The sequence below is a fragment of the Anopheles merus genome, chromosome 3L (genome assembly GCF_017562075.2).
Source record: "Anopheles merus strain MAF chromosome 3L, AmerM5.1, whole genome shotgun sequence".
NCBI lineage: Eukaryota > Metazoa > Arthropoda > Insecta > Diptera > Culicidae > Anopheles > Anopheles merus.
In genome coordinates, this window is record NC_054085.1 from 14,483,838 (window position 1) to 14,511,727 (window position 27,890).

The 27,890-nt window shown below is 49.0% G+C and overlaps 4 protein-coding genes across 7 annotated transcripts; 2 read left to right on the forward strand and 2 right to left on the reverse strand.

Moving 5' to 3' along the window:
* The first annotated feature begins 1,803 nt into the window (after positions 1-1,803).
* Positions 1,804-6,395, forward strand: LOC121599346 (protein SERAC1). Of its 2 annotated transcripts, none has more exons than XM_041927081.1 (5): positions 1,804-2,854; positions 3,160-3,482; positions 3,545-4,246; positions 4,337-4,603; positions 4,870-6,395. In XM_041927081.1, exons 1-5 carry the CDS (start codon positions 2,796-2,798, stop codon positions 6,018-6,020), a joined length of 2,502 nt encoding a protein of 833 aa, XP_041783015.1. In that variant the 5' UTR covers positions 1,804-2,795; the 3' UTR covers positions 6,021-6,395. The 2 variants fall into 2 exon arrangements, with proteins under 2 accessions (XP_041783015.1, XP_041783016.1); XM_041927082.1 differs by having other exon boundaries at positions 1,805-2,854; positions 4,337-4,396.
* Positions 6,396-7,592: 1,197 nt separating this feature from the next.
* On the reverse strand, positions 7,593-19,640 carry LOC121599349. 3 transcript variants are annotated; one of them, XM_041927085.1, is made up of 8 exons: positions 19,105-19,640; positions 18,533-18,759; positions 11,980-12,440; positions 11,155-11,363; positions 9,135-9,975; positions 8,788-9,068; positions 8,564-8,710; positions 7,593-8,487 (listed from the first exon to the last, which is right to left on the reverse strand). In XM_041927085.1, exons 3-8 carry the CDS (start codon positions 12,204-12,206, stop codon positions 8,369-8,371), a joined length of 1,824 nt encoding a protein of 607 aa, XP_041783019.1. In that variant the 5' UTR covers positions 12,207-12,440; positions 18,533-18,759; positions 19,105-19,640; the 3' UTR covers positions 7,593-8,368. The 3 variants fall into 3 exon arrangements, with proteins under 3 accessions (XP_041783019.1, XP_041783020.1, XP_041783018.1); XM_041927086.1 differs by lacking the exon at positions 19,105-19,640 and adding an exon at positions 18,835-18,853; XM_041927084.1 differs by lacking the exon at positions 18,533-18,759.
* A 1,353-nt stretch (positions 19,641-20,993) lies between these two features.
* On the reverse strand, positions 20,994-22,669 carry LOC121599524. Its single transcript, XM_041927395.1, has 2 exons — positions 22,507-22,669; positions 20,994-22,445 (listed from the first exon to the last, which is right to left on the reverse strand). The coding sequence occupies exons 1-2, from the start codon at positions 22,634-22,636 to the stop codon at positions 21,298-21,300; spliced, it is 1,278 nt and encodes a 425-aa protein (XP_041783329.1). The 5' UTR covers positions 22,637-22,669; the 3' UTR covers positions 20,994-21,297.
* A 614-nt stretch (positions 22,670-23,283) lies between these two features.
* LOC121598986 lies at positions 23,284-26,591 on the forward strand. The gene is made up of 4 exons (XM_041926388.1): positions 23,284-23,440; positions 23,503-24,644; positions 24,960-25,107; positions 25,172-26,591. The coding sequence occupies exons 1-4, from the start codon at positions 23,302-23,304 to the stop codon at positions 26,425-26,427; spliced, it is 2,685 nt and encodes an 894-aa protein (XP_041782322.1). The 5' UTR covers positions 23,284-23,301; the 3' UTR covers positions 26,428-26,591.
* The last annotated feature ends 1,299 nt before the right edge of the window (positions 26,592-27,890 follow it).

Consider the following 27,890-nt stretch of genomic DNA (forward strand, 5'->3'; position numbering starts at 1 on the left):
AAAAACTCTCCAAACACTTTGCAAGCAGTACCACTTACATCTGGTACGACTTTTCAACACACTTTCACGATTTAGAAGCAAACTGATTGCACACTTTCGACGTTTTCCGTCCGCTTTTTCACACCGAAAAGAGAATAAATCTTCCACAGACCACCGAGAACCCGAGGGCGATCCTGTTTGTGTGCACTTTTTTTTCTTCCCCCAAATGAGTACGAAGCGTTCAACTCTTGCAGACGTGTTGTAAACGCACGCGCCCGAGCTGTACCCGAACCGAACCGATGTATTTTCGAAAACGCGGCTGTCCGAAGATGGGTTTTTCAATTTGACCGTTTGCAAACTGTTGATGGGGGGGAGCTGGAGTTAGCTTTCACGTTAATTTTAAACATTTCAATGTACGGATTGATCTCATGATTATGTTGTGAAATCATACGACTAAACATCAAATCTATCTTGGGTTAAAATTTCAGGCCCGGCTCTATGCACTTGTTGCGGCAACATTCAATAGCAATATTTCCGAAGATTTTTCAAATTAGTTTGAAATTGTGCACGTAATTGCTCGTAATTAAAAAAAAATGAGTTTAAATTATCCGTTTTGATATGCAAACGCGTCCAAAAATGTTCCTGCCACAAATAACCGCGAAACAAATTGTTGTTTCTCGTGCAACAAAAATGTTCCGCAATCATGAGTTTGTCAGTTCGTCCATACGATTTGGCAATACATATTCCCGAAACAATTTCATAAACCTCCGACTCCCGATGACTCGCACGCAAACTCCGGACGACTCTGGACAGCTTAGTATGATGCTGGTCGGATCTTACGGAGTTGGTCCGTACATTTTCGAAGTGGAATCGGAGTCGACTCCGGATTTTTGCCAACTAACAAATCACTACTCCAAAGTGCTAATGCGACATAAAACCAGAATCACTTCCGAATGACATGAAGCTTCTAACTAGCAGCTCCAGACGGCTCTAGGCTTTAGTCACATGGGTATCCACTAGTAGTGGGTCATACGATTCATTTCACGACCCAACCCGGAGTCGGGTGCGACCCAGTCGGAGTCGATTCCGACCCGTGGGTGCAGCGGGTGCCCTAGGTCGGAGTCGGAAACAAATCCGGGTCGGGTCGACCCGACTGATGAGTAGGTGCGAGAAAGCATAAGCGACTCCGACCCGTGGGTGCAACGAGTTCGGGACGGGCCAAGGTGGGTTCATTCCAACCCGCGGGTGCAACGAGTTTGGGTCGACCCGAGAGATGAGTTGGTGCAAGAAAGCATAAGCGAGTCCGACCCGTTGATGCAGCGAATTCGGGTCGGGTCGGGTCGGATTGAACCTATCTTGACTCGATACGCCCATCACTAGTATCTAGATGGATATGTGTTAACAGGTATCGAAACCGGAGTCGCTCGCAAGCGGTTCGGTGCCGTGTGTGTACTATTCCAAGAAACCATCGCTATTCTTGAGTCATCCCATATAAGTCATGTAGAGTCAAATGCATTCAGTTAAGGATGATATGTGACTGTTATTTGCTTACAATTTTTGGACGTACATTTAATTGCCAGTTAATTTAATTTTTTTTCAATTCAAAACGATACTGGTACAACATCCGGCGCTCAGTATGAATTTGAATTTCGCGCGTTCGAATTGCTTGAAAGTGAAAAACGTGTTATGAATTTTCTTTCATCATCAATATTGAGCCACGCTGCGCTCAGTTGTTCCTTGCATTCTCTCTCCTTCCTTCAACTTCTTTCAACGTCTCTCACTCACTCGCTCACTCTCCCTGTCTCTTTCTCGCTGTGTTTATTATTGGTTAGTCGTAGTTTCCTTCCACCACGGACGTAGCGCCAGCTAATTTGTTGATATTTTTTTCGCGAAAAACATTTGCTGCACTCCTGCTCAATCATTGACATCAATGTGTTAGCCCCGTCTGTTGTTGATATTTACCGTCCACTGCTGCTGCTGCTAATATCTTCCCTCCAAACGGTTGCTGACGCCATCGCCAAGTGACTCAATCCACATCGCTGCACTTGTTTTGTGTGTTATTTACGTGGAACTTACCTCCCCTCTCTTTGGCTGTGTGTGTGTTTGTGTGTGTCAGTGTGCTGGTTTCCCAATCCGTATGGCGTGATGTTGTTGTTATTATCGGATGTTGTTGACGGCAGCGAAAAGTCGTTAAGTAGGACCGACCGCGGCATTAGAAATTTAGTCTCGGACTCACACCCCACCAGCAAACAAGAATCAAATACAACGTGAAGGCACACGCCAGGTCGTGCCCCCCAAACAAGAGAGACAAGAACAATTTTAAAAGCGAATGAACTTAAAGGAAGTGATAAAGGATATAAACGATTTAAAAAGGATACAAAAGGTGAAACCCAAACACACGCATAATAGAGTTGTGCGAACAAAGGGACAGTGTGAAATACAGAGAAGTTTGAACGAGTGTGTGCCTTGTTTTGGTGGTGTGCATTGGGGGTGCTACTTTTGTGCTTAATTTAGTTCGATCGAGCGCCTGTGTGGCATTGTGTAACACTCACACACACTCAGTGTGTGAAGCACAGTAGGCGAGCAGATCGCCTTTTCAGTGGAAAGCGACAGTGCGGGAACCTACCACACAACAGAAACACACAAAATTGTATCGAAAAGTACACAAAAATTAAGAAGTTGAGAAAAATTACCCCAAAAAAACGTGTCATATTGAGATTGTGCTAAGAGAAGAAGAAAAAATCTAAATTATTGTAAAAAACAGTCGAAAAAAGGGGGAGTGAAAAACGTGTTTTCCAGTCAACCGCCAAAAAAGGATGCAAATCGAGTACAGAAAGTGTACCAAATTGTTTTCCGGCTGTGGCGTTGCATCGCTGTAAGTACCAACACATCACGAGCCCCCATCCCGCACCCCCTTCCCTAAAACACGCTGATTTGTTGATCGGTTTCTAAGACACACCCCCCGAAGGGGCGACATATCACGCCATCGCAAAAATGCGGCCTTGAGCAGGCGCCGACGACGACGACACACCACCACGAACTGCGTAGCAGAGTGAGAGTTGCGCACTTCCCGTGTTTAGCACGTTGATCTCAGCGCGACTGTACCGCCATAGTATCATTGTTTACGAACTCATTCGCTAATCGACCATCCCTTCCCCTTTTTTTCCAATCTATTTTTAGACTGGGAGTGTTAAGCTATGAAGCATACCGTACGTACGCAGCCCTTTCCTCGCTGGTCGACACACGCGTGCTAGACATTGACCGGAAGCGCCCAGATTACATCTACATCAAGCATCACATCTACCGGCAATCGCTGCGCGAGCGCGCTCTCGATGCGGAGAACCAGCACCGGCTGCTGAACATCATCGTGCAGCCGTTCGAGAAATGGTGGAAAGCGCTCAAGCATTCCGTGGCTTGGCGGCTGCTCCGGATCGCCCAGCGGGGCGATCAGGCCGAGCGGCTGAAGGCCATCCACCAGCTGGCACAGATAGACCATTTAAAGGGTAGGTCGGATGTCACAAAAACCGTTGCCGAAACCAAGTGTCTAATGATCATTTCTCTCCAGATTGGGACTTTCAACACTTGGCGCAGCTGTGCGACTACCGGACGGCGATCTCGCTGGCCCGCTCGAACTGTGACACGCGCTGGTTTCTGCCCCCGCGCCAGTACGGCGTTGAGAAGGAGATGCGCGAGGTGCTGGTGGAGATGAAGTCGCTGCTCGAGCTGCTGGCCCCGCACAAGTGTGCCGCGTACGCGCTGGAGCAAACGTTCGGCAGCTCGGGCCACATCCGCGAGCCGGACGGCGACGAGGTGACGTACCAGATGTCACCGTCCCGGTTCGAATACGATCAGCTCAAGCAGTCGCTCAGTGCGCTGGTGCATCTGACGGGGCTGGTCGGGCCGGAGGGTAAGCAGCACTGCCGGCGGATTGTAGATGCGGGTGGACTGCTGATGCTGCTGGAGGCGGAGAAGCTGTTCCGGGAGGATATTGATATGAAGCTGCTGATAAGCCGGCTGGTGGGCAATCTGTCCGCGTGCGAAGGGCTGGGGTACGAGTTTTATGCGAGCGGTTGGATCGGCATACTGGCCCGGTGGAAGCGGGACGTGGATATGCGCATGCAGGTGACGGCGGACCTCACGCTGGAAAATTTGGACCAAGACGATCCGAACGGGTTCCGATACGCGCCGAAGGTGTACCCGTTGCATCCGCGCGGCCGCCAGCAAGCCAAACCGGCCGTCGATGTCGTCTTCATCCATGGACTTTTGGGTAAGGATGCTGAGGTGCAGCTCAATCGATGGTTTATCCTTACTAACGCTTGCATTTTCTATTTCTCTGTATTCTTTTTTCCCTCTCCAGGGGGTGTATTTGTGACGTGGCGCCAGAAGGATCTCAAACCGCAAGCTGCCAGTCTGCTAGGTAAGAAACACAAAGACGTTCATTTAGTGTCCACATCGTCGTCGTCCTTCACCTCGCTCACCAACGACATTGCACCGACGGACGTCGACATACCGCCGAACCGGACAGAACAACGAACCGAGGTCGCTTACGCTGCTCGCTCGTACAAAAGCTGGTCCGCTAGAAAGTCCTCCTTCGAGGAGGAGGACCACGCCCGGACAGCTGAAGGTAAGCGTAAGCGAGACGTGCTACGCTTTTCCGTTTTTTACACTTGTGCCTTTTTCACCTCCCCTTTTCGGTCGCTCATGTCACTGCCACACCACACCTCATCTCTTGTCCCCGGTACGAAGAGGGAATCGGAGGAGATAAAACACAAACAAATTGTAGAAATTCTTCATTTTGCGCTACGTTGACGATCGTGCTCACTCAGTTTCATTGTTGCAAAACATAACGATGTGCTCTAATTGCAAATTTCGCGTTCCTTCCATTTCCAGAGGGCATTACCGCGTACAAGGATGAGCTGCTCACGTTCCAGGAATCGACCAACAGTGGACCACGGGACGCATCGATCAGCGATACCGAAACGAAAGAGCTAATTGAAGCACTGCAACAGGAGGAACCGCTCGGTGCCGACTGGACCGTCGTCTACCCGGACGTCCCCCTAGCAGCGGACGAGGATGCGCACACGGGCAAGCCCACCGCCACCGCGGACGGTGCCACCTGCAGCGTGTCGGGTGACCAGTGGCTACAGGAATCGCTCGACTCGACGCAGCGATCGTTCTGCTGGCCGATGGAATGGCTCCCGAAAGACTTCCCCAGCATACGCGTGCTCGGCCTGGACTACGAGTCCTCCCTGTCGCAGTGGTCGGCGACCGGCTGCCCGTGCGAGAAGTACGACGGCAAGCTGCAGAAGCGGGCGGCCGAATTCCTCGAAAAGCTGGCCACCTCGGACGTCGGGCAGGATCGGCCCATCATCTGGGTCGGCCACTCGATGGGCGGACTGCTGATCAAGAGCATCATGGTGCAGGCGCTCGAGAGTCCCAACCCCAAAGTGCGCCGGTTGGCGGAAAACTCGCGCGTCGTCATGTTCCTCGGTACGCCCCATCGGGGCAGCGGTGTGGCGAAGCTGAAGCAGCACACATCCGCCCTCGTGTGGCCCTCGGTCGAGGTGCAGGAGCTGGAGGAAAACTCCACCCATCTGCTGCATCTAAACAAAAGCTTCCTCCGCTCGGTCGACTCACTGGGAGTGCGCCGGCCAAAAATCATTACCCTCTGCGAGGGCAAACCAACCGTGCTGACGTCGTTCAAGCTGGCCATACACGTGGTGCCGGAAAGTTCGGCCCGGATCGATGCGGGCGATTTCTACCTCACCAGCGAGGACCATCTCAATCTCAGCAAACCGATCTGCCGGCAGTCGTTCCTGTACCAGCGGCTAGTCGGTGCCATCCAGGAGGCGATCCGGTCCGGCGGCCCGGACAGTGTTAAGCTGGCCAACGTGGCGCAGGTAATGCCGAAAGCCGCCCAGCAGCAGCTCATTTTCCACGGCACAAAGAAGAGCGCCGGCAGCACAGCAGCATCGTCCGCCCTGTCCGGGCTTTACACGCAGCTCAAACAGTTCGAACAGCTGATGAATGTGTTTATCTAAATTCAGACATGGCACAAACACACACACACACACACCAGTTACCTCCACGCACCGCAGCCAAAGCTTGGACAACGAGACAACATCGCATTTCGATTTTCGATGTAAGAATGTGATGAACTTAGGGTTAGGATCGTGTTATTTAAGGTTGCTCTCCCGTGTTTGGTTGGTCGTTTTTGCCTCGCAACACACAGAGCAACACCGCACACCGCAGGGTTTAGTTTTGTAGTTATTTATTTTTTTTGTTACACATAGGGAGTTTTTTTTTTATTTGCAACTGTTGTTACCCCCTCCCTCGCTTGCGAAGAAGCATTACGAATTTGACGGATTTACACCGAGAAAGTATTTGTTAACAAAATAAAAGTTACATCAATGAAATAGTCGTTTTCATATGTTTAGACTTTGATGGGAAAAAAGATTTTTTTCGATGGAAGCAATTCCGGCTAGCTCTAAGGTTTTTTGGAATCGATTCCGAATGGAAGGTGCGGAATAAGTTTTCCGAATCGAATATGGAATAATCGCGGCTCGAGAATTGGATCCGAATCCGGCTGCAGAATCAGTATCAGGTCCGGAGTCGGAATCATATCCAGAATCGAAATCGGAATCGTCTCCGGAATTGTCTCGGGATTCGGTTCCAGAATTTAAATCCGCAGTGGAATCGGAATCGGTTCCGGAGTCAGAATCAGATCCAGAATCGAAATCGGATTCGGCTCCAGAATAGGCTCAAGAATTGGCTCCGAATTTGGCTCCGGAAACAGTATCATATTCGGAGTCAGAATCAGATCCAGAATCGAAATCGGAATTGGCTCCAGAATTTAAATCCGCAGCGGAATAGAAATCGGTTTCGGAGTCGGAATCGGTTCCGGAGTCGGAATCGGTTGCGGAGTCGGAATCGGTTCCGGAGTCGGAATCAGGTCCAGAATCGAAATCGGAATCAGCTCCAGAATAGGCTCAAGAATTGGCTCCGAATTCGGCTCCGGAATCATAATCAGATCCGGAGTCGGAATCAGATCCAGAATCGAAATCGAAATTGGAATTGTCTCCGGAATTGGCTCGGAATTCGGCTCTAGAATTTAAATCCATTCCGGAATCGGAATCAGTTTCGGAGTCGAAGTCAGAATCGGTTTCGGAGTTGAAGTCGGAATCGGTTCGGGGGCGAAATCAGGTACAGAATCGAAATCGAAAACAGCTCCGAAATCAGGTCCGGCATTGAAATTGGAGTTGGTTTTGGCATCTCCAAAAGAATAGGCGCTTGGGTCCGGTTCAAAAACTGATTCTCATTCCAGAGCTAATCCCAATTCTGGAGTCAATCCTGATTCCACTACCGGAGTAATTTGCGATTCCCATGATGATTCTGATTCCAGAGCCAATTCCGATTTCAGAATAAATTCTAACCCATCATCGGAATCGGCTCCGGAATCGATTCCAAACACGGAATCGGAGCTCCTGCCGCTATAGTTTGAAAAGTGTTGAAAGAAAAGAAAATTTGCAGCTAAGTTGAACCTAAGATTTGATCAGGGAAAAGGTTCGTCGCCTTCGGATAAGAAATCCAATAACATTTGCTATTTTATATCGTTCATTATGGACTCTGTGTCCATCGAACGAATCTTTATTTGCGTGAGAAGTGGTTCCCCATATCACTAGAGCACACACTAACTCACCTACGCTAACTTCTCTCTTTCTCTTATCGCACTGTTTTTATCGATTATCACAAAATAAAGCAGCTGTCTTACATCTGTTTAAGGCCCTGCTTTCTCAACGCTCTTCCGACCTCCAGCTTTGCTAGGTGTCGCACAAACTTTTGCTGTAAAAGTGTTCCAAACTTCACTTCAGCGGTTCAAAAGCAGCAAACTTAACGCAAAATTAAAATGTAAAAAAACAATCATTAAAAAAAACTGAAACTGTAACAGCCATTACGGCGAAGCGTCCAAACTGGATCTATCTAATCTCAAAAATGGTATACGTTGGTCCCCGTCGGCTGTCTTTCTGATGCGACTACTTTAACCCGCAATCCGGTGGTTGTTGGGTTTTCGTGCTCTTCGTCTTTCTACCCTACTTAACGGTAACTAACTACGTTTGTAACAAAAGGTTTTGCAATTGTAAAGTGGAAACATATTTTAAAACAAATATTGAGCCCTCCTCTCACACTCACTCACTCTCCAAACAATCATCAGCGGAGTCGAGCTCAAGTTCCCGCCTTATTCCGGTACGTTGTTGTAGCATTTATATCGCGCTTCACTAACTTCTAAGGTTTCTGTACACAAACACACACACGCACACACAGTTTGGCATTCCTCTCCCGCACGCACGTCTTATCACACACATTCTTTCTCCCTCTCCTTTCTTTGGCTTCAGCTGACGCGATTGATCATTTTGACCAGCTCGGTGTAGAGGATGCAGTTGCGGCTCCGCGGTTTACAGATTTCCCGATGATCGAGATGCACGCCGCACACCTCCCCGATGCCGGGATCTGCAAAAAAGAAAGCGGCGTTAATCCAGTCCACTTGGATCTTAGGGCCTTGACGACTTCCTTCCGAACCACTTACCCGCCGAATCGATGCCGACGATGCGCAGGTACATCACGGACATGAGCGTCATGGCCGTCTCGACGAAGCTGAACACGTCAATCTTCAGGTGGCCACTGTGGTACAGGGCAACGAAGCGTCTGTGCAGTTCAAGAATACTGGAACAGTCTGAAGAAAAATCCCAAAAAAAAAAGTTCAAGGTCCTCCCTATCTCAATCGCAAGAATTCGTTGTGTCCTCACGCACTTTTCTGTATTTCCAGCAGCTCCACCGATTGGCGCAGCAGTGGCAAATTGAAGTCCGCCAGAGGTGAGCCCCGATGTGGCACGGAGTAGAAGAACGTCCCACGGGACGATTGCCACAGCGGTTCGGCCGCTGGGCGGCCACTTTCCCACGCATCGACCAGGATCTGCTTGATGAAGATGCCACCCTTGGAGTGGCCGACCCACACGATCGGATGTCCACGACCGACCCCTTTCGCTATCAGCAGATCACTCATCTCCCGTGCTCGATCGACAAGACTTGAGCTGCAAAAAAGAGAGAATCTCTTGTCATATTGTGTGCCTTGGAGTTTTCCGAAATTCTTGACCTACCGATTCCTTTTGGTGATCCAAACCGGTCGCCACAGGTACGGATCGGTCGTGTAGTTGACGGCGATCACACGCACCCCGGGACAGTCGAGCGGCAGCCAGTCACCCGGCCAGCAGGGTGACCAGTTTGCATCCTTTGTCGGTTTCGGCAGCTTCCTCTTCCCGTTCGCGTTGCCCGGCGAACCGGTTCCATCGTCGATCGCAGTTGCCGGCTTGCGACCGCCCGCCTGCTCCTTGCTCTCCTCGATGCGCAACCGGAAGGTGGGAAAGCTGTACTCCACATCGTCCGCAAAGTGTACCTCGTCCGGTTCGCCACACTCGTACGTATAGCGCCGGTGCGCAAACTCGTACGAGGTGGACCGTGACTCATCGTACTGGTGGTGATGTTCGGTCGTCCGATCGCCCGTTCCTCCATCCTCCCACTCTGCCGGATACTCAAACTTGGGCCGCTTGGAGACGTGCGGCGGTGCAAACAGGTTGGCCCGGGAGTGTCGCTGCCGTTTCGGTGGCCGTAGCGGAGGTTTCGGCGGACGTTCGAAGTTCACCAGCCGTCCCTCGCTGTTCCACAGGCCCTGCTTCCAGGTGTTGACGAGCGAACCGTGCAGCCCGTGGATGAGCACAATGTCCGCCCGGATCGGTACACCCGGGGGTGGTTCTGCGAGCACTACCAAATCGACGCACCGCTCCGTTAGATGGCGTGGAACGCGGAGAGACGCGAGCTGACTGGCTGCAGCGGTGGGAGTAGTTGGAGTAGTAGTAACAGTACCCTGCTTGATGGCAACGGTGGGCGACGAGTCCTTGCGGAGTTTGATCACACGAAGCAGCGGGTCGATGCGGTGCGCCACTAGAACAAGGAAAAGGATCCAGGTTAGGCAGGAGGACAGTTGCTGGCCGGCGATGGTTTCAAACGATGCCCAGGCATCGTACGGCCCAGCAGCACCAGCAGCACCGAGTGAAAGCGTTAGCGTCGAGAACAGCACCATCGAGCCCGATCGACGGTACGAATGTGAGTGAGGCCACAGTAGAGCGGAGACCGATATGCAGAATCGTGCCTGTGCGCGAATCCTAATTGGATTGGAAATTATTTTTATCCCAACACCGCCGTTGTCGCCGTTCCACACCGATATTGATTCTGACTCTGGCAGACGGCTACGCAATCAAACGCGGGGCGCGCTTTGCTGGATGCCTGTGCTGGAATGCCGAAGCAAAGTGCAACTGGCGCTAAGACGAGGGATGATGACGCCAGTCGAACGTTCGAGCTTGGCCCGTTTATATAAACTGTATCGATTCGGGAAGCGTAACAGCGCTCATCTTGCAGCTCCAAACACTGGTTGGCACTGTTAATGTTACGATAAGATAACAATATACCTGGTTGTTGGAGAATCAACTTGAAGTGTTTAGAGAATGAAGAAAAAATGGCTCTATTTACAGTGGAACTACAACTCTGTTTTAATGGCCACATTTTGATGAGTTACGTGCGCATCAAATCACAACAACAACAGCCTGAAGTACTCACCGGAAGTATCTTCTCAATTCTAAGAAAATCTTCCATTTAGTCATCAAAATTCCAGAATTCTTAGCTCAGTATCTACAGACAGTTCTGCTCTACAGGCGAGCTTTTCTCAGCTGCCAGAGAGCAATATCTCACATCTGACACCGTTTTAGGACACTTGCCAACGCTGAGAATAGAATGCATTTGTTTGACCACAACCACAGACCAGTCAATCCGGAGTGCAGCCGGCCTACTGCGAGTAAACAGATCGTAAATAAAACCTAGCCGTGCTCTCTGTTGTTATTAGCAAACTGGGGTTATTGACTCGCAGCCGTTTTAAAACGTATGACGTATGACAACCGTTCGAAGCATTTCCCCTTTCCGATCAAGGCAGGCCTCGTGTGCACGTGAACGGTAGCACAATCCGGTCGTGGTTTTTCAACCTATTTCCGTCTTTGGTGTCACATTTTACAGACACACGGCAAATGTGTTGTACACCACTCGTCCACTGGGAATCTTCTTTTCACCTACCTTGTACCGAGGACAGACTCATCGAGACGGTGTTGGCCGCCACCGCGAACAGCGTCGTCAGCAGACCGTGGCTTTCGCGAACCTTCCGGAGCAGGGCCAGCACGCTCAGCCCGCGCAACCCCTTCCAGCCACGTGCGACACCATGCGTGAGCGGAAGCATCAGCCGGATCAGGACGCCGAGCGCCACGCGGACACGGTTGTTCGGTGTGCTGGTAGGAGTAGAAGAAGACGTTGTAAGTAACATTACCCCCGGATGGTAGAAGGTGAACATGTGAGTACTGTTCCGAGTGCACTCTAACTAACTTTTTATATTGGAAACATGGTCCAGTTGTCTGCTTCATTCTAATTAAGTTCGTGTTACATGAGATAAGCTTCTACTAACTATATTCCCTTGTTGCTAAGGCACGTTGTTATCCCTCCGCTCGATAAAGCTCATGTGCGGTACAATTGCATCCCAAAATCGTTAATCCTTTCAGCACTGATTCCACATCAGTACAAAGCCCTAAGGTTTCGTGAGAACAAAACCCACCCGATATACACACACACCCAAGGTATCAGTGCGTACGCGTATCTTTATCGCTATTTGCAGGTTGAGGTTAGGTAGCTGATAACACACTCAACTTCCCCATGTCATCGTCGAATGTAAATACAGCTGATACGAATCAGCTTCGCAATGAACCTGATGGTGATGAACTGCCTACTATGATGATTCGCGGGTCCCCTCTTCACATGAGACACAGAGATAGCGTCACTGTTCCTGTGCGCTTGAACTCCAAGATCAATGTGACCAGAATATTATCAGGAATGAAACGGGGGTTTACTTACTCCACAACGACCGCCACCTCGCTCGGCTTCGTCATTAGCTGCATCTGACAGTCCGATTCCTTCACCACCAGCTGCTCCACCGCCTCGGCCGTCATGGCGTTGGCACAGAAGCTGACGGTAACTTTGCTGTCGTTGTAACACTGGCCGACTCCACCGTCATCATCGGTGCCGGTGTGCATTGCATTGCAGTTGGTGTCCAGCGTGGACCACATACTCAATCCGTCCATTTTATCTTCGTTCGTGATGATTGCCCCAGGGCAGACACGAACACACGCGATCGCAAATGTGACTTCGGTGCCGAAATTCTGCCGCTGTCTGCTCCCAATAGTTGGAGTGTTGTTGAGTCGTCAGTTTTGCGTCGTGTGAGTTTAACGATGGTAAGTGAGGATCGTCATTATGAGGATAGCTGCTTGTTTGTTGGCGTGTTTCCACCTCCAGCCGCTTGATTGGTGCTGATTTATCTGGTTTATATGAAAATTGAAGAAAGAGAGAGAGAGAGAAAGAGCGTGAGTTAGTTGAGATTTCTTCACCGCCGAGGGTCAATTGGAGTTCCTGAGGGAGCGTGTCAACGAACAAAGATTGAATGCAGCATCAACGTCACGTGCTGTTAGTAATGGCGATCAGTAACAGTCATGTGTAGATCATGTCCGATGATAAGAGGAAAAGTAGGCTAATCTCTGCTTGCACTATCAGGGCTCCGAACCCCTTACAGTGTGCACGGGAGAAGGAGAAGTTGTTTTGACGTAAGTGTTTTGCACTTTCTCATCAATTATGCCATTGAAACGACGAGCGCACGTTGTTACAGTCATTCCTATTTATATTGTTCACACACCACAGAATCACACCAAACATGACTCAAGCGCCTAGATCTAGAAGAGCTCCGTGTTAACAAGACCGTGCTTCGATAGGATGTCTAACGCTCTGTGGCTGAGATAAAGCTTCCGCCAAGTGAAGTGTGACCAACCTACCCCAAGGACAACCCCAAACAGATGACGATGATGACGGAATCGATCGCTGTTCGGGCCTGATAAACGGTTCCAGCTGGTCACCTTCCAGCCGGCACTCTCTCTCTCAGGTCACCTTGCTCAATAATCGCCGTAAGGCGGCGACATGTTCAGCCCACTCTAAACTACCGTACGAAAAACTACCCATACAGCACCGCCACATGGAGGCAGAGCAGTTTTGCTGGTAGGTCATTTATTTCCGCTTGTAGCAACGTTGTTCGATTTAATAATAAGCTGTTGAGTGGATGTTGTTGTTTTTTTTTCTTCTTTTTGCCTACCAACGCCTTCTAACAACGCACCTAGTGAGCTTCCTTTAATAATGATGTGCATTTGACCGTTCGTTATCGAACACTTCTGCCTCGATACGACGACTCCCTCCCTCCACCACAATCTGTTGGTGGGTTTCACGCGCTTTCTCCTTCGCGTGAAACACGCGCACACACGGCACCCAAACGATGTGGAAAACGTGGTGGAAAACTGCCGGCGGCGGCGGCGGTGGCGAACTTGACTCATCGAGCCCATGGTCAAACCGCCAAACAAAAACAAACCTGCACAATAGTGAAGCGATTCTTTATGCGCCGGTTGCCGAATGGACAACCCCCATCGACCTCGTTCGTTTTCTGGTTGTGTGGCTCTGCTGCGCGCTTTAACCTTAATAGTGGCGAACATTCGCGATCGATTTCAATATAACCCCACGAGGAAATGAAGATGCGCGATTACGCATTACAACAAAACTGGCTTTGCTTTGCTGGTGTTGTAATTGGTGTTGGCGGTCTGGGATACCGCCACAGGTCGTGGGGTATTAAAGTTTCACGATAAAAAGGTCCAAGGTCCGTTCGTTCCGATCGATCGAAACTTGTCGAGCGGATTTCATAGTTTGTAATCTATAATCAGGGTGCTTATCAGGCGAACAAATTCAGCAGAAATTCACTCGTGTCGCTATCAGTCGTTTTCTTGGACGATCGGATCGAATTCCTTCGTATCCTATCCGATGCCGTTTGCTCGGGCTAGAGACATTGAGAACGCGCATCTATCACATCCAGTCATATTTCTTTGCCTGCCTCCTTTCCAATGACTTTCCAATGACTTGGTTCCCGCCCTCCTATCCTCGATTCCTATCTATGCCCCCTCACGTCGTCTTCGTGACCTCCTTTCAGCCAAACTCGTCATGGCCAGAATGACCCTTTCTTGCGCGCTTTTTATGCATTCAACGACTCGTATCTCCTATTCGACTTCAATGTCCCAGTTTCCCAATTACGCTCCCGTCTTCGTGACTCCTCATCCCATATGTTTCCCTAGATTATAAGAACACATTTGTAAAACTCTAGAGGCCAACAAATTATTAAATAAATAATAATAATAATAATAATAATAATTGGGGCGGTCCCATTGTACAGTCATCAACTCGAACGACTCAATAACATACCTGTCTTGGGTTCAAGCCTAGAATGGACCGTCCCCCCGTAGCAAGGATTAACTATCCGACTGCGTGGTAATGAATTGAGTCTTGAAAGCCTGTAAAGGCCGGCATGTCCGTGTAGGACGTTACGCCAAATAGAAGAAGAAGAAGATCAGGCATTGAGGGAGGATTTTTAAGGATCTTCAACATCGGGAAACTGATGTCTCTTTGCTGGGAAATTAAACTCCACAAAGTCAACATGCTGCAGTGCGATGATCTTAATTTTAACCTCATTTTTACATCCACAGCAATTCCGAGTGCTTATCAGTAAGGACGTGACTGTGCGACGTTTGCGACTAGTTGGCTAGTATTCCCGGAAAGCTAGTCTGGAAGGAGCTAGTATTGCAGATCTATTCATCACAAAAGATCACAATAAAACTCTGAAGAGTCCACGGCAAAAAAAATGGGAAAATCAAAACCCTCCGGGACGCTTTATCAACCAGGAAATAGCCGGCAGATCCTAATGTTAACACATTCTTTACTCACACTTGTAAGCAAACAAAATCCCCCGCCCAGACGATAGCAGAACACCGTGGCTATGCTGTATGATGTGCTATTACAACCACAAGTACACACACACACACACACACTTATGGCTCTTATCAGTCGGGAAGCGGTCCACCAGCCAGGGTTACTTCATCGGGAACTCACCCGTCCACATGCGTCCACCATCGTCCCTTATCAGCGGTGTGGTATGCCCTCAGTACACTGTGTTCACTTCTCGATTCCGACGACTGTGAATCTCAAGTATCACCGAAGATAGAATGCGCCGCGCCTGCCCAAGCGTGCAACGCGACGGTGTGCCGCTTTTGATGACGCCAACGGTCACGTTCCCGAACCGGTCTCCAGGGGGGAATAAGAGATCGTGTCATGGCGGTCGTCCAAGCACCATACCGTTTTGTGACGGCAAAATTTGCATAACCTATTCTTCTAAGTGAGGCAAATAGAGACAGAGAGAGAGAGAACGGCTTGACCAGAACGCCTCCAGCCAGGAGATCATTGATGATGATCTACAATAAAATGTGGCGTGCCCCCTTGTGTCCCTGTCGCTATTTGGAGAGCTGGGATCACATTTGCATAATGGAATACATTAGCTAAACGATTGAAAACCAGCGCCAAAGCATACGAGAACATTGGCACCCATTGCATTGGTTCGATTGGTGGCACTAAAGTTCCAGTCGAAAACTGGAAAACTGGAAGGATTTTCATAGCTAATGATGACTTCTAGCGATCGATACAGAAGCAACGGAAAGATGCAAAACGGGCATGACACTTTCTTTTCAACCCGACAAACCGGCCAACTGCGATGGGAAGCAATTCCAGCTGTAATGATAGGTTGCGGAGACGTGTGCGTGTCCAGCGGATAATGGCAGACTCCACTTACTAATAAGCAGTTGCAGCAGATAGGAGCTACGATTTCCAGCTGGTGGCGGTGCTGCGCTGTAGGTTTCACTTCCAGCTTTAAGGCGATTTTACCTTTGCCAATTGGAAACATGTGACTCCGACGGGTTCGGGTGCAAATATTCGATCAATATTTTATAGACCCTCGCCTCGATCGGTCTATTTTATAACGCACACCACCTTTGAGCTTCTGCATCGTCGTTTTTGGAGTGCAATAAGATGCTCTGTGCCACATGTTATCTCCGTCATCTATCAGCACCTTTTCGCATCATTGCTGGTGCTGTAATTAAACGTTTCTCTCTCCGCTTTATTCCCTTAACGACGCTCATTAACGATCCGCACAATTGTGCGATGAGATAGCGCAAAAAAGGTTCGCCAAAAATATGTTGTGACGCATTTCACAGCCAGCTGCTGGAGTTGATTCGCGGCTTTTGGGCAGTTTTTTTTTTCTTGTTCGGCCAGATGTGCTTCACGCCTCTTATCTCAAATGGTGCCCAGGTTACATACGAGTTTGGTACAACCTCGTATGAGCTAAACATGATACAGAACATTGTGACCTGACCTGAGAGGAAGCTTGATAACGGTTGTGGCGCTCGAGGTCTGCGAATTCATTCAGTAATGGCTATGAGCGGCTTGTGTGCTTGTGATAATTCATTTGTTCCATTTTATTTTTATCTTTTAGAGAAAATGCGCTCATCCCAAGTTCAACGAACCAAAGAGTTATGCAAAAAAATCACATCTGAACATTCAGACTGAGCGTCGGCTGGGCGGACGCCTGTGGACTAGTGCTCCGCCGCGTCCCGTCTGTCAAAGGCTCCACTAATCCGGTCTTATCAGTAAGCGGGTTAATGATAGCGGGCAGTGGACAAGTGACCGGTAACACCAACCGAGGTTGAAAAAATTGCCACTCCAAAGATAATCCCCCTCGTTGACAAAGGAAATGTAGAGCACTGGCTGCTGCTACTGCTAGCGACGAACTGCGCCTAGCGACATCGCACACTGGGGAGGCAAAAACGTGAACCAACAACAACAACAACAACAACAACAACAGTGACACTATGGTAACGGAAAGGCAGTGGCGTTAATTATAGAACCGTTTGCCTGTCGCGGTAGTAGTTTTTTGCCATCATTTTGCCACAGGAGAGTGGACAGCTCAGGGTGCACGACGAGAAACGAGTGTTATATTCTTGCAAGGGGGTTGGATGGCAAAGGGGAAAACGGAACCGACGACTTATTTGGTTGGGCTTTCGTTTTTTTTTTCTTCTCTCTGCTGGCAGGATTTGCCTTTGTGTGAGTAATTGAAACACTATTGCTTTTCTTTTTGCCTAAGTATTTGCATTTTTTGAGGTTATGTAAGTACATTTTGTAAAAAAAAAACGCAGTACTACTACAGTAAGATAGGATTAAGGAAGATCTCAAAGGTAAAAAGATCAATAAGAAGAAGAAGAAGAATGAGAAGAAGAAAAAGAATAAGAAGAATGATAAAAAGGAGAGGAAAATGAGAAGAAAAAGAAAAAGAAGAAGAAGAAGAAGAAGAAGAAGAAGAAGAAGAAGAAGAATAAGGAGGAGAAGAAGAAGAAGAAGAAGAAGAAGAAGAAGAAGAAGAAGAAGAAGAAGAAGAAGAAGAAGAAGAAGAAGAAGAAGAAGAAGAAGAAGAAGAAGAAGAAGAAGAAGAAGAAGAAGAAGAAGAAGAAGAAGAGAAGAAGAAGAAGAAGAAGAAGAAGAAGAAGAAGAAGAAGAAGAAGAAGAAGAAGAAGAAGGAAACGTGTAAATCTGTGGAGCTTTAGCAGCCAAAAAAAACCCTTTAACAAAGATGCAAGGATGACGACGCACAAACAATGCCGGCTGTGTTGATTGCGGTCATTAAAAAATAATCAAAATCAATTGAAACACTTCCACCAGTACAGCTGCAAGCTCACGGTAAGGGTGTAAGCAATAGTAGCCCAATACAACCACACACACCACAAAAAAGATGCTGATATTCAAACACTCAAAACAGCCTCTGGGTGAGTGAGTTATGTACCGCGGGAAGAATTCAAAAAGAGGAAGCATATAAATAATCATCCAACAAAACGCCGAACAGCCATTCCACCCCCTACCCTCGTGTAATTGTTCACCTTGAGCGTCGCCTGAGCACGATCATCACGGGAGCGATCGGTCACTGGGGGTGGGCGACAATCACACAACGAGCACCCCTAAAATCGGTGTCGCTGTGTGTGAATGTGGTGAATGGCAGAGGTCACACATCTTGGCGTACGCAATCTCACAACCGATTCGAAACATTTTTGGGCAACCGGGCGCCGTGCGCTTCAAACTAATCCCTTTTCCTCGAATAGATCTCGTGTCGCGCTGCTTGTAGTGTTTGCACATTTGTAGGCCTGCTGTGTGGGCGAACTACACACACACAAACGCACACGAGAAAGAGAAGAAGAAAACACACACACAACACACACACGCGGGTGCGTTTGCCGAGTGCGTTTGTCGATATTTTTATGCTTTCTGGAGGTTTGCTTGCTTACTCCACATGTGGTTGTGCTCTTCTTCCGTTTCGATCTCGTTGGGGGCTTGTTTCTGTTTTGAATAATGATGGGGAAGGGGGAGCTGAAGATGATATTAGGGGTGGTTGTAGGGGATGTCTATGCTTTTTTTTGTCGAAACGACACAAATACAGAAACATCAAACAACGAACCTTTTTTTTTGACACAGCACACAAAACACACACGCACACAGACTCGTTCTGAAATGGGGGAATGCTGTCGCCGTCTTTTGTTCCCGCCGTTCAACCGCACACACAGAAGCTCAGCTGTTGCTTCCGCACACTAAAACGCTACGCAATTACAATCCGCTGGCACGCTTCACTTGCACGCTTGTACGCAACTTTTGCGCATTCGCTCACGCAACGACCACGTGCTAGGGCTGTGGTGGTAGAAAAAAAATGGAATTCTTTGATTTCCTTCTTTTAGGGTTGTAATATTTCTATTATAATTTCACCTTAGCAACCACACACACACACACACACACACACACACACACACACACACACACATATATATATATACACCGACAGTTTGGGGCTCAGCGCCGTTCAAGGCCACACACTGTTGTAGAGTCTCTGGGGCGCGCACGCCAGCAGAACAACATAGTGGTCGTTGGCGGGAATGCGATGATCGAAAATCATCATCCCCCTGTTGCAAGCCAACCCCGCCAACCGATACCACCCCCGCACACACACACACAAAAAAAATCGAAAGTGATACGTACCCCCGCAACACGGTTCCGTCACATCAGACACACGATCAACAATCGACTCGACAGACAGAAACCAACGTGCTCCACCGTTCGGGGTGTCCACCACACTAGCGATAACACAGTGCGCACACACACACACAGTCACAAACGCCCAGCACAAAGCGAAGGGTGCACACGGGGTGGGTTTCGCTGCTTCGCTCGCCACTGCAGCGGACACAGCACGGGGCACACTTGCGCTCGGGGCGAAGGGAAACAATCGAATGAACCGCAAAACCCTCGAGTCCGCGGTTCGTGGTCGACAAAGCGCGCGCACAGACACTACAACCGATGTCGATGTTGTCACTAGCACAGAGACAAACGACGACGGTACAGAAGCGGCCCAACGGTTGGCTTATTTGAAGTGCGTTTGAGGCATTCTTTGGGCTGTGAAAATTGAAAGATGGGAAAAATAATGGTATAGTTTGTATATTTTGATTGCTTCCAACAAGAATATGATTTTTATTATATCCTCCTTTGCTCGGGAGATTCGTTTCATGTGTGTTTCCTTTGAACGTCAAATAACAAATACCAACGACACATATACAGTGAATGAGTGAGCAAACGCTGTATGTTGTATGGTGGGCTTGAGTAGTGCTGTTAAATGGACAACAAATATTGAAATCGATGAATTTATTGTTAGTATTCGGATTTATTTGAAATGCTTACGAGTGTTAAGAAATTGTCATTCCCTTCTCTGGCCATAGCCCTACCGTTTATGATGTTTGACCTTTTAAAGTATCAATGTGAATGACAGACTTCTCAAACTGTTTGGATCTGTTATTTGCATAAAATCCTGTAAAATAAATCAGTAAAATATATGTTTGTTTGTCCCATAGAACCTCCCGCTACTCTCCCATAGTGAGCAACATTCAATTGTTTTTAGCAAACATATTCGTTCGTACACAGCCGGTAGAGTGCATTCATGAGCAATCACGAATTACACCTCGTACGACGTATTCCATTTCTTCCCCTTCCCGTTGTCGCCAGCGCCGTGGTGCAGCACGATGCAATTTATTATCATCAAAGCAGCACTAGGTCTTTGCCGCCCTCTACACTTCCTCGCTATTAGCAACACGTTTTTGCGCCCCGTACACAGAACACAGAAACAAGGATTTTTGTTTTCTTTTTTTTTTGCTGGGAGAAGCGCCAATTTCTTCCCTATTTCCTACCGATTTGCTTTCTTTCGTAAGGTTGGTCATGGCATGAAAGAGCAATAACCGCACAGCTGCTGGCAGAATAATGGTAATACGCAAATGTTACGCCACCCAAAAGACGCAAAGGAATCGTTGCGCAAAAGCATAACACGTGTATCTGTGCTGTGATGCGCATACACGCAGTTGCTTTCTGTTGGCAGGAAAAGGAATAATGAGGCATCAACTTTATAAAAATCTGTAGAAAAGAAATGCCAAAATTGTATTGAATTAAAGCAAACATTTAAATTTTACTAATATTGAAATATATTTCATGTGCAAATTGATTTTATTAACGCAACGAAACGAAACCCTCATTTCGATACGTACTGTAGTTTGCGTAGTTAGGGGTTGATGATGGTTATGCGCCGTAAAGTATGCAATGCGCTCAACGCACGTTGTGGTGAATTTAAAGGACGTTCAAGCGGAGGGAAATCTCCATTCCGTTTCAAGTGTTGATTGTTATCGCTTGAGTACACATTAAATCGGTACTTCACGTCACATTAATCTACTGACCGGAATGTTACATTATTATGAACTATACCTCGTTAGCTAAAACCAACCCGCTAAATGGTCTATACCAGATTAGTTGCCAATTTAATTTGCAAACACTTGTTCCAACCGCTTGAAACAATTGTATCACTACGACAAGCAAATGCAGCTACAGAACAGTTTGTGGATTAAAAAATAATCTTTTATTGAAACAATGCTATCCAGCCTATCGACCGGATTTGAATCGCGTGCAAATCATGTGCTCCCCGTTATCGGAGGCGTGAAAATGAGAGTTCCTGCTCCTCAAGCTGGTTCGATAAGCGTCGAGCGTTGTGGTCCATTAACGCCATTCGGGGGAGGTCTACGACGTCAATGCTCGCTTTTTATCTACCCTACTTCAAACAGCACCCCTTAGGTGGCCATTAAGTACCTAGTAGCTTGCTCTGATTTACTTGCCAGACGCTCGGTGCTTACTTCCTGCCACTCATATCAACAGACTCGCCACGTTCAGCTGTGGCAAGTGGCCCGTCACGCGGTTAAACTCGTTCACCTCGCACGCATACGAGTAGCCCCGGGAAAGGTTTTCCCGATCCCAGTTAATCCACCCGATGCGGCTGCTCACGTCCGTGCAGAAAACATAGTCGCGTTGGATCTCCTCCAGCGAGATGTGCACATTGTTAACTCCTATCAGCACGATGCCCGAGTTCTGGGCCTCGTTGTGCAGGATCTTGTAGTACACCTTCGGTGCTCTCAAGCGCGTCCGTCCATTCGGATCAAAGTCCAGGAAGATCTCCCGATGATCTCCATTGCCATCGGCCTGCGTCTGCACACCGTACGTGCCGCCGTAAACGCGCACCCGAATATTGCGAGCCGCCACAAACGATTTCACCGACGACTCAATACGCTCCCAATTGCCAGCGTTAAAGTTTTGCCACTGTGGGGCAGCATTGAGGAACCAAAACGTGGCATTCTGTTGCGTGGCATATATGAAATCCGCCCGAGCGGCAATGTGTCCCCGAGCCATGTAGATACCGTTGTTGGTCGTTTGTACCAGCTCATCTGCCCGGGGCTGTGAGTCCAGAATGGTGGCAATCGTTTCCCGCTGCATATTGACGGTGTACAGTGTGTTGACGGTAACGCCTGGATAAAAGTTGCCCTGTATCCAACCCGGCCGCGGCACACCCGTCTGGAAGCCTGCATTCGCCGGGGTAAATTCATGGACTAGATAGTGATTGTCGTACGTCACCTCATCGTGACAAACGTCCATGATCTTTGGGAAGCGTGCTCCCATCTCAAATCCAATCTCAACGATCGTAGCATCATTGTAGCAGCGGTTGGCCGTGCGTCGAGCCACACTGCGCCAGTTAGCCGTACAGCCGAACTCCGTGAAGGCATACATTTTGCTTTCATGGTTGAACTGATCGTCAAGCACACACGTCACGACGATGGAAGTTTCCGAAGGGAACAGGGAAAACCCATTCTGACAAGCCAACTCCAAGGTTTCTCCTGCGCTCAGCGTCAGAATGCCACTGGACGTTGAGGGATACTTGAACTGATCCGTGCCGGGGATAAGAAACAGGGGCTGTGGTTGAGGCAGCGCAGCTGTAGCAAGTGTTAGGGAGCATCCCGTAGCTGAAGAAGGAAATTGAAATTAATACGACGTGACGGTGTTAGGGCATCTTGAACCGCTCACCAAATCCAACAACTTCTGGAGCATCCTCAGGCACATCTTCCGGGAGCTCCCGCCGTGGAATATCTCTCGCCCATACTGCAGGACTTGCCACCAGCAGCAGCAACACTAACGAAGCTGAAACGAGCCCCATACTCAAAACCGACCGATTGGACAGTTTAACGAACAAGCTTTCGGGTTTTATAGGTGTCCGGATCCACCGGAATTGTGATTCACATTCTTACGATAAGAACTAATCCGCTCGGCTTTGCTGATTTCACGCAAAAATAGAGAAATGTCTAGCAAACGAGAGAAGTAGCCGTTGAAGGAAGCAAGAGAGCCTTTGCACCCACTCACGGGATCTGTGACATACTAGTACTACGAGGGCCGTAGTCGATAAGATAATCAGAGTTGGTTGTAAGAGTGTTGTTGTATTTCTTATCATTCGCGAATCACGACCATGATCAGTGGGGGTTTTGTTTAGCTGTGTACGGGTATCGAGTGATCCTATAATACTTAGGATCAACTTCAAGAATTCAGGATATTAAATGGCTTACCTCAATAGCACCTGTCGACGATGTTAGCCGGTTATAATGATTGGAGGACAATTCCGCCAAAAACGGTCCACTCACTTGCGGCATGCTGTGACAGCAGACGCTGCGTCCAAAGTTTCTTATCACCACGAAATTTCCCCATCGAAACAACCACACACACGCGACATTCATCCGAGTTTTGATGTCTGGAGGTGTGGTTCGATATGGGCCTCCCTGACAGGCTTCGACAGGGCCTATAAAAGCGGCCAGTCTACGCCGCTCCTTAATGCACTGTGCACGTGAAGCTCCAGGTAAAATGAGGTGGCTGCTCTGTCTGGTTGCGATTGGTGTGATTGGGGCGCTTGCGGAAGCCCGCGATCTTCGGCACGAAATTCCCGCAGAAGTTCCGGAGTTTGGGAATTATGGTAAGATCGAACCGAGTTTTGATAAGTAGCATGGAATAATCACGTCCTATCGCTTCCTTCAGCAACTGCCTGCTCGATCCGCACGACGGGCGATATGCCACGTCCGCAGCCACTAGTGCTGATCCCCGGTACCAGCCAGTTCCGCTATCCCGCCACCGGCAACGGGCTGCTGCAGCTGAACGCTGGCGAAACACTGGAGCTAGCCTGCCAGGACGGGTTCGGACTCTTCCCGGGCAAAAGCTCCATCACCGTGACGTGCGTCATCAACGATCAGTTCAACTACGACAGTCAGATGTTTGCGTTCCGTGACTTTGCCTGCACGGAGAACTGGCTGAGCAGTGCGCGTCGTACCGCGCAGCGTTGCTTCAACGGGGCCACGATCGTTGAGATCGGCTTCAACGTTGGCCAGCGCTTCCCGAAGATTCTGGACGTGTGTCACGACGAGGTGACGTTCGACAATCACTACGTCGTGCATGAGTTTACGCCGGCGAATGCCGGGTTCCAGCAGGGCGTTCCACGGCCGGGCTGGTACCAGGGTGACTTCTACCCCGGCATCAACATCAACGGGCTGTACACGGTCAACACGCAGCGTGCCACGATCGCCACCATTCTTAGCTCGCAGGCTCGCGCCAATGAGCTCGTCCAGGGTACGGACAATGGTATCTTCCTGGCGCGTGGGCACATCGCCGCTCGGGCGGACTTTATCTACGGGACGCAGCAGAACGCCACGTTTTGGTTCCTGAATGCTGCCCCACAGTGGCAAAACTTTAACGCTGGCAACTGGGAGCGCATTGAGTCGTCGGTGAAAACGTTTGTGGCGGCTCGCAATATTCGGGTGCGCGTTTACGGCGGCACGTACGGTGTGCAGACGCTGGCCGATGGCAATGGAGATCATCGGGAGATCTTCCTGGATTTCAACGCGAATGGAAGGACGCGCCTGAGAGCACCGAAGGTGTACTACAAGATCCTGCACAACGAAGCACAAAACTCGGGCATCGTGCTGATAGGAGTTAACAATGTGCACATCTCGCTGGAGGAGATCCGACGGGACTATATCTTCTGCACGGACGCGAGCAGTCGGATTGGGTGGATTAACTGGGAGCGGGAAAATCTTGCCCTTGGCTATTCGTACGCATGCGAGGTGAATGAGTTTAATCGCGTGACGGGTCACTTGCCACTGCTGAATGTGGCCAGTCTGCTCGTCTAGGGTAGTTTTTTTATCGCGTACCTTTTGAATGACCTATTGTGACGGTGTGTATAGTGCTTCAATATATACGTCAATATACTCCATCCGTAACGCATTTCTTATCAATTTAGAGAGCTTGAGCAGAGTTTGGACCATGATAGCATGCGGATATTCATTTACTACGCTTTTCGGGTTTCGGCTAATCGTGAATTGTTCTTCAAGCTGTCGGAAATGTATTGTGGCAGACGTATTGTACAACTTATCGGGATGATAAGCAGATTATCTTTGCAATATGGTTTGCCCCGGAGTTGATGTCTTGCTAACCTCCAAAAGATTGGCTGGAATCAGTTGAATAGATTCAGTAGACTCGTGCAGTACAAGATGTTGGGTAGAGTTTTAGCAGTCAGTTGTATCTTTTTGGTGGCGTACCTTCATGGTGCAGCTGCTCGCGATGTTCCCACTTCCGCAGAGATATCTAGAGGTAAAGATTTTGCTTTAAATCTTCCTGAAGTCATCTCAAAACATTAAAATCGCTTCTCTCCCAGCCGGTGGTTGTACGGTCCCGTTCGCTGACCTACCGTACCCGGAGCAACCGCTCATACTGATCCCCGGGACGGAGAAGTATTGGTACCCACTGGACGAAACCCGTGAGATCCTAGTACCAACCGGTGCCCCAATCGAGCTGGCATGTCAGCAAGGCTTTCGACTCTTTCCCACTCAACGATCGATTACGATCCAGTGTGTGACGAACTCAACGTTCAGCTTCGGTGGCTCGTCCTACCCAATGAAGTCCCTTGCCTGCACATCGTACTGGTTAAGCTCGGCCAAAACCACCCAGGCACGGTGCCACAACGAGTCCGTGATAGTGAAGGTTGGCTTCGAGCTGGCCGACGCCCGCTGGGTGAACGTGTTTGACGTGTGCTACGATGAGCAGCTTTACCATACACACTTTGTGCGCCATCATATGAGCCGCGCCAACGGTGGCTATCAGTCGGGCAATCCACGGCCCGGCTGGTACCAGGGTGCGTACTACACCGGCGTTAACATCAACACACTGTACACCGTGAACAGGCAGCGGGAAACGATCGCCACCATCCTGAACTCCCAGGCCCGGGCGGACGTACTGGTCCAGAACACCACCAACGGGATCTACATGGCCCGGGGGCACATCGCGGCACGGGCGGACTTTGTCTATGGCACGGAGCAGAACGCAACCTTCTGGTTTCTCAACGCTGCTCCCCAGTGGCAAAACTTCAACGGAGTTAACTGGGAGCGGGTGGAGTCTTCGGTGCGCGATTTCGTGGGCAGGCGGGATCTCGAGCTAACCGTGTACAGCGGTACGTACGGCGTGCAGAAGCTGGCTGATGGCAATGGTGACTATCGGGAAATTTGGCTTGACTTTGATCCTGCGGAGGGTCGTCGCCGAGCGCCGGCTCCGATGCTGTACTACAAGATCCTGCACGATGAGGCTAGCAACGCGGGGATTGCACTCGTCGGCGTTAACAACGTGCACGTGCCGGTCGAGCTGATCCTGCGCGAGTATGTGCTGTGCAAGGATATTGGCGATGAGGTCGAGTGGATCGACTGGGAGCGTAAGAACCTGACGATCGGGTACTGTTACGCGTGCGAAGTAAATGCGTTCAACGACGCAATTGGCAGGCCCCATCCGCAGCTGAACGTGGCGAAGCTGCTCACGAGCAGTGGCGGTAGGGGCGCGGTGTTTGCGCTCGGCCTGCTGTTGGCAGGCCTGGGACTGCACGCACTGTTATTTGTGGTACGGTCTTCTGCCCTTCGCGCGTGAGCGGTGGTGGTGTTTGCGGGCAGCCGAAAGCAGCAGACACCATTTCCGATTGACGTCACGAAGCGGTAGCAGCTGCAGCACTGTAGGCGCAGTGGCGGCCAAAAAGAGGTTCCGTTTTTAATTGAAGTCATCAGTATTCCAATAAAATTTGTTTCAAAACATTATTTTAAAGAAGTTTTTAGTAGTTTGAAGTGAAAGTTTGATGGATTTAATTAGTATAGATAAAATATTGACCTGTATTCTACACCTCCTGATCCAACTATCCACCTGAGGCCCAAGCAATTGCCAAACGTTCCCATTTTCTTATTGAGTTTTCCTATTATTTTCTGTTCTTTTCAGAAAATTAATTATTTAAACAATACAACACTTTCACTCCTTTCACTCTACTTTTCGCCCGCTTTCGACAAACAAATAAACAAACAAACAACGAAATGCGGAAAGCCATTTTCGGCAAAAAAAAAAATCACACCAAAGAAGCCACCCTCGATCGAGTAGTAGTTGATCGTAAAGGTTTCAAACGTACGCGCACCTCCTACTTGGGGCGAATTTCTTCTCCCCTTTTCCTCCCTGGTGAGGTTCAACTAAACAAAGAGCTCGTGATCGTGAAAATCCGTCGGCCGTGGTGCTTTTTTATTTTCACACGAGCCAACGTCAGCCAGCCAGCCAGCCAGCGAGACCCAGGGGATACAGGGTTTGCATTCGCATATCGTTCGTCTCACTTATGAGATGCCCACCACGGCCGCCACTGCTGCGTGTGCCAGGGTACTTGTGGTGCGGAAGTTTGGTGTAATTAAAGTATTGCATTGGCTCTCGTCTCGTCTACGCACACGTGAAGTTTGTGTGATTTGAAATGCAACGATTTGTTTAAGTGCAAAGTGACTAGTAAGTGTCTGAGACAAATGATGGAACGACGTGATTGATGAGGTGTGGTTTTGTGCGTGTTTTTTGTGCTTTGGATGATTGGATTTAGGGATACTAATCGATTGAAATGGACTGAAGGATGAGTTTGCGTTTCGATGCAAGGTTATCAAATGGGGAAAGGAAAAGGAAGCAAAGTGTAAAACAAAGGCCTAAGAGACGTCATGTCTGAGCTGATTACAACACAATTGCAAGTATTTGGGGGCTTGTCACATTCTTCAAACGTGACGTTCTAAATAGCCGACACACACACAGTGATGCTCAAAAACGTGTCCGTTTCCCTACCAGCTTCAAGCCAGCTTCAAGCTAAATTATGTGAACCATTACTTAATATGTTCCCCTTAAAAAAAAACACATGAACAGCCGATGCCAAGCCGTTTCAAAACGCTTAATTGTGTGTGTGTGTGTTACGTTAAATGGTGAAGTGTCGTAAATCACGAGAGAGGTGCAAAAATTGAAAGATTAATGGCATTGGAAGTGACTGTTGCTGAGTGCGCCAAATTTCGTTCTAACGATGCCTAACTAGAACTAACCCAGACACAACA

Coding starts and splice junctions, on each gene's coding strand:
- LOC121599346 (XM_041927081.1), top strand. CDS start 2,796: ATGCAAATCGAGTACAGAAAGTGTACCAAATTGTTTTCCGGCTGTGGC. Junction 3,483..3,544: donor ACAGATAGACCATTTAAAGG/GTAGGTCGGATG, acceptor ATTTCTCTCCAG/ATTGGGACTTTCAACACTTG. Junction 4,604..4,869: donor CCACGCCCGGACAGCTGAAG/GTAAGCGTAAGC, acceptor TTCCATTTCCAG/AGGGCATTACCGCGTACAAG.
- LOC121599349 (XM_041927084.1), bottom strand. CDS start 12,206: ATGGACGGATTGAGTATGTGGTCCACGCTGGACACCAACTGCAATGCA. Junction 9,069..9,134: donor TGGATCACCAAAAGGAATCG/GTAGGTCAAGAA, acceptor TCTTTTTTGCAG/CTCAAGTCTTGTCGATCGAG. Junction 8,711..8,787: donor GCTGCTGGAAATACAGAAAA/GTGCGTGAGGAC, acceptor ATTTTTCTTCAG/ACTGTTCCAGTATTCTTGAA.
- LOC121599524 (XM_041927395.1), bottom strand. CDS start 22,636: ATGGGGCTCGTTTCAGCTTCGTTAGTGTTGCTGCTGCTGGTGGCAAGT. Junction 22,446..22,506: donor TCCAGAAGTTGTTGGATTTG/GTGAGCGGTTCA, acceptor TTCCTTCTTCAG/CTACGGGATGCTCCCTAACA.
- LOC121598986 (XM_041926388.1), top strand. CDS start 23,302: ATGCACTGTGCACGTGAAGCTCCAGGTAAAATGAGGTGGCTGCTCTGT. Junction 23,441..23,502: donor TCCGGAGTTTGGGAATTATG/GTAAGATCGAAC, acceptor CGCTTCCTTCAG/CAACTGCCTGCTCGATCCGC. Junction 25,108..25,171: donor TTCCGCAGAGATATCTAGAG/GTAAAGATTTTG, acceptor CTTCTCTCCCAG/CCGGTGGTTGTACGGTCCCG.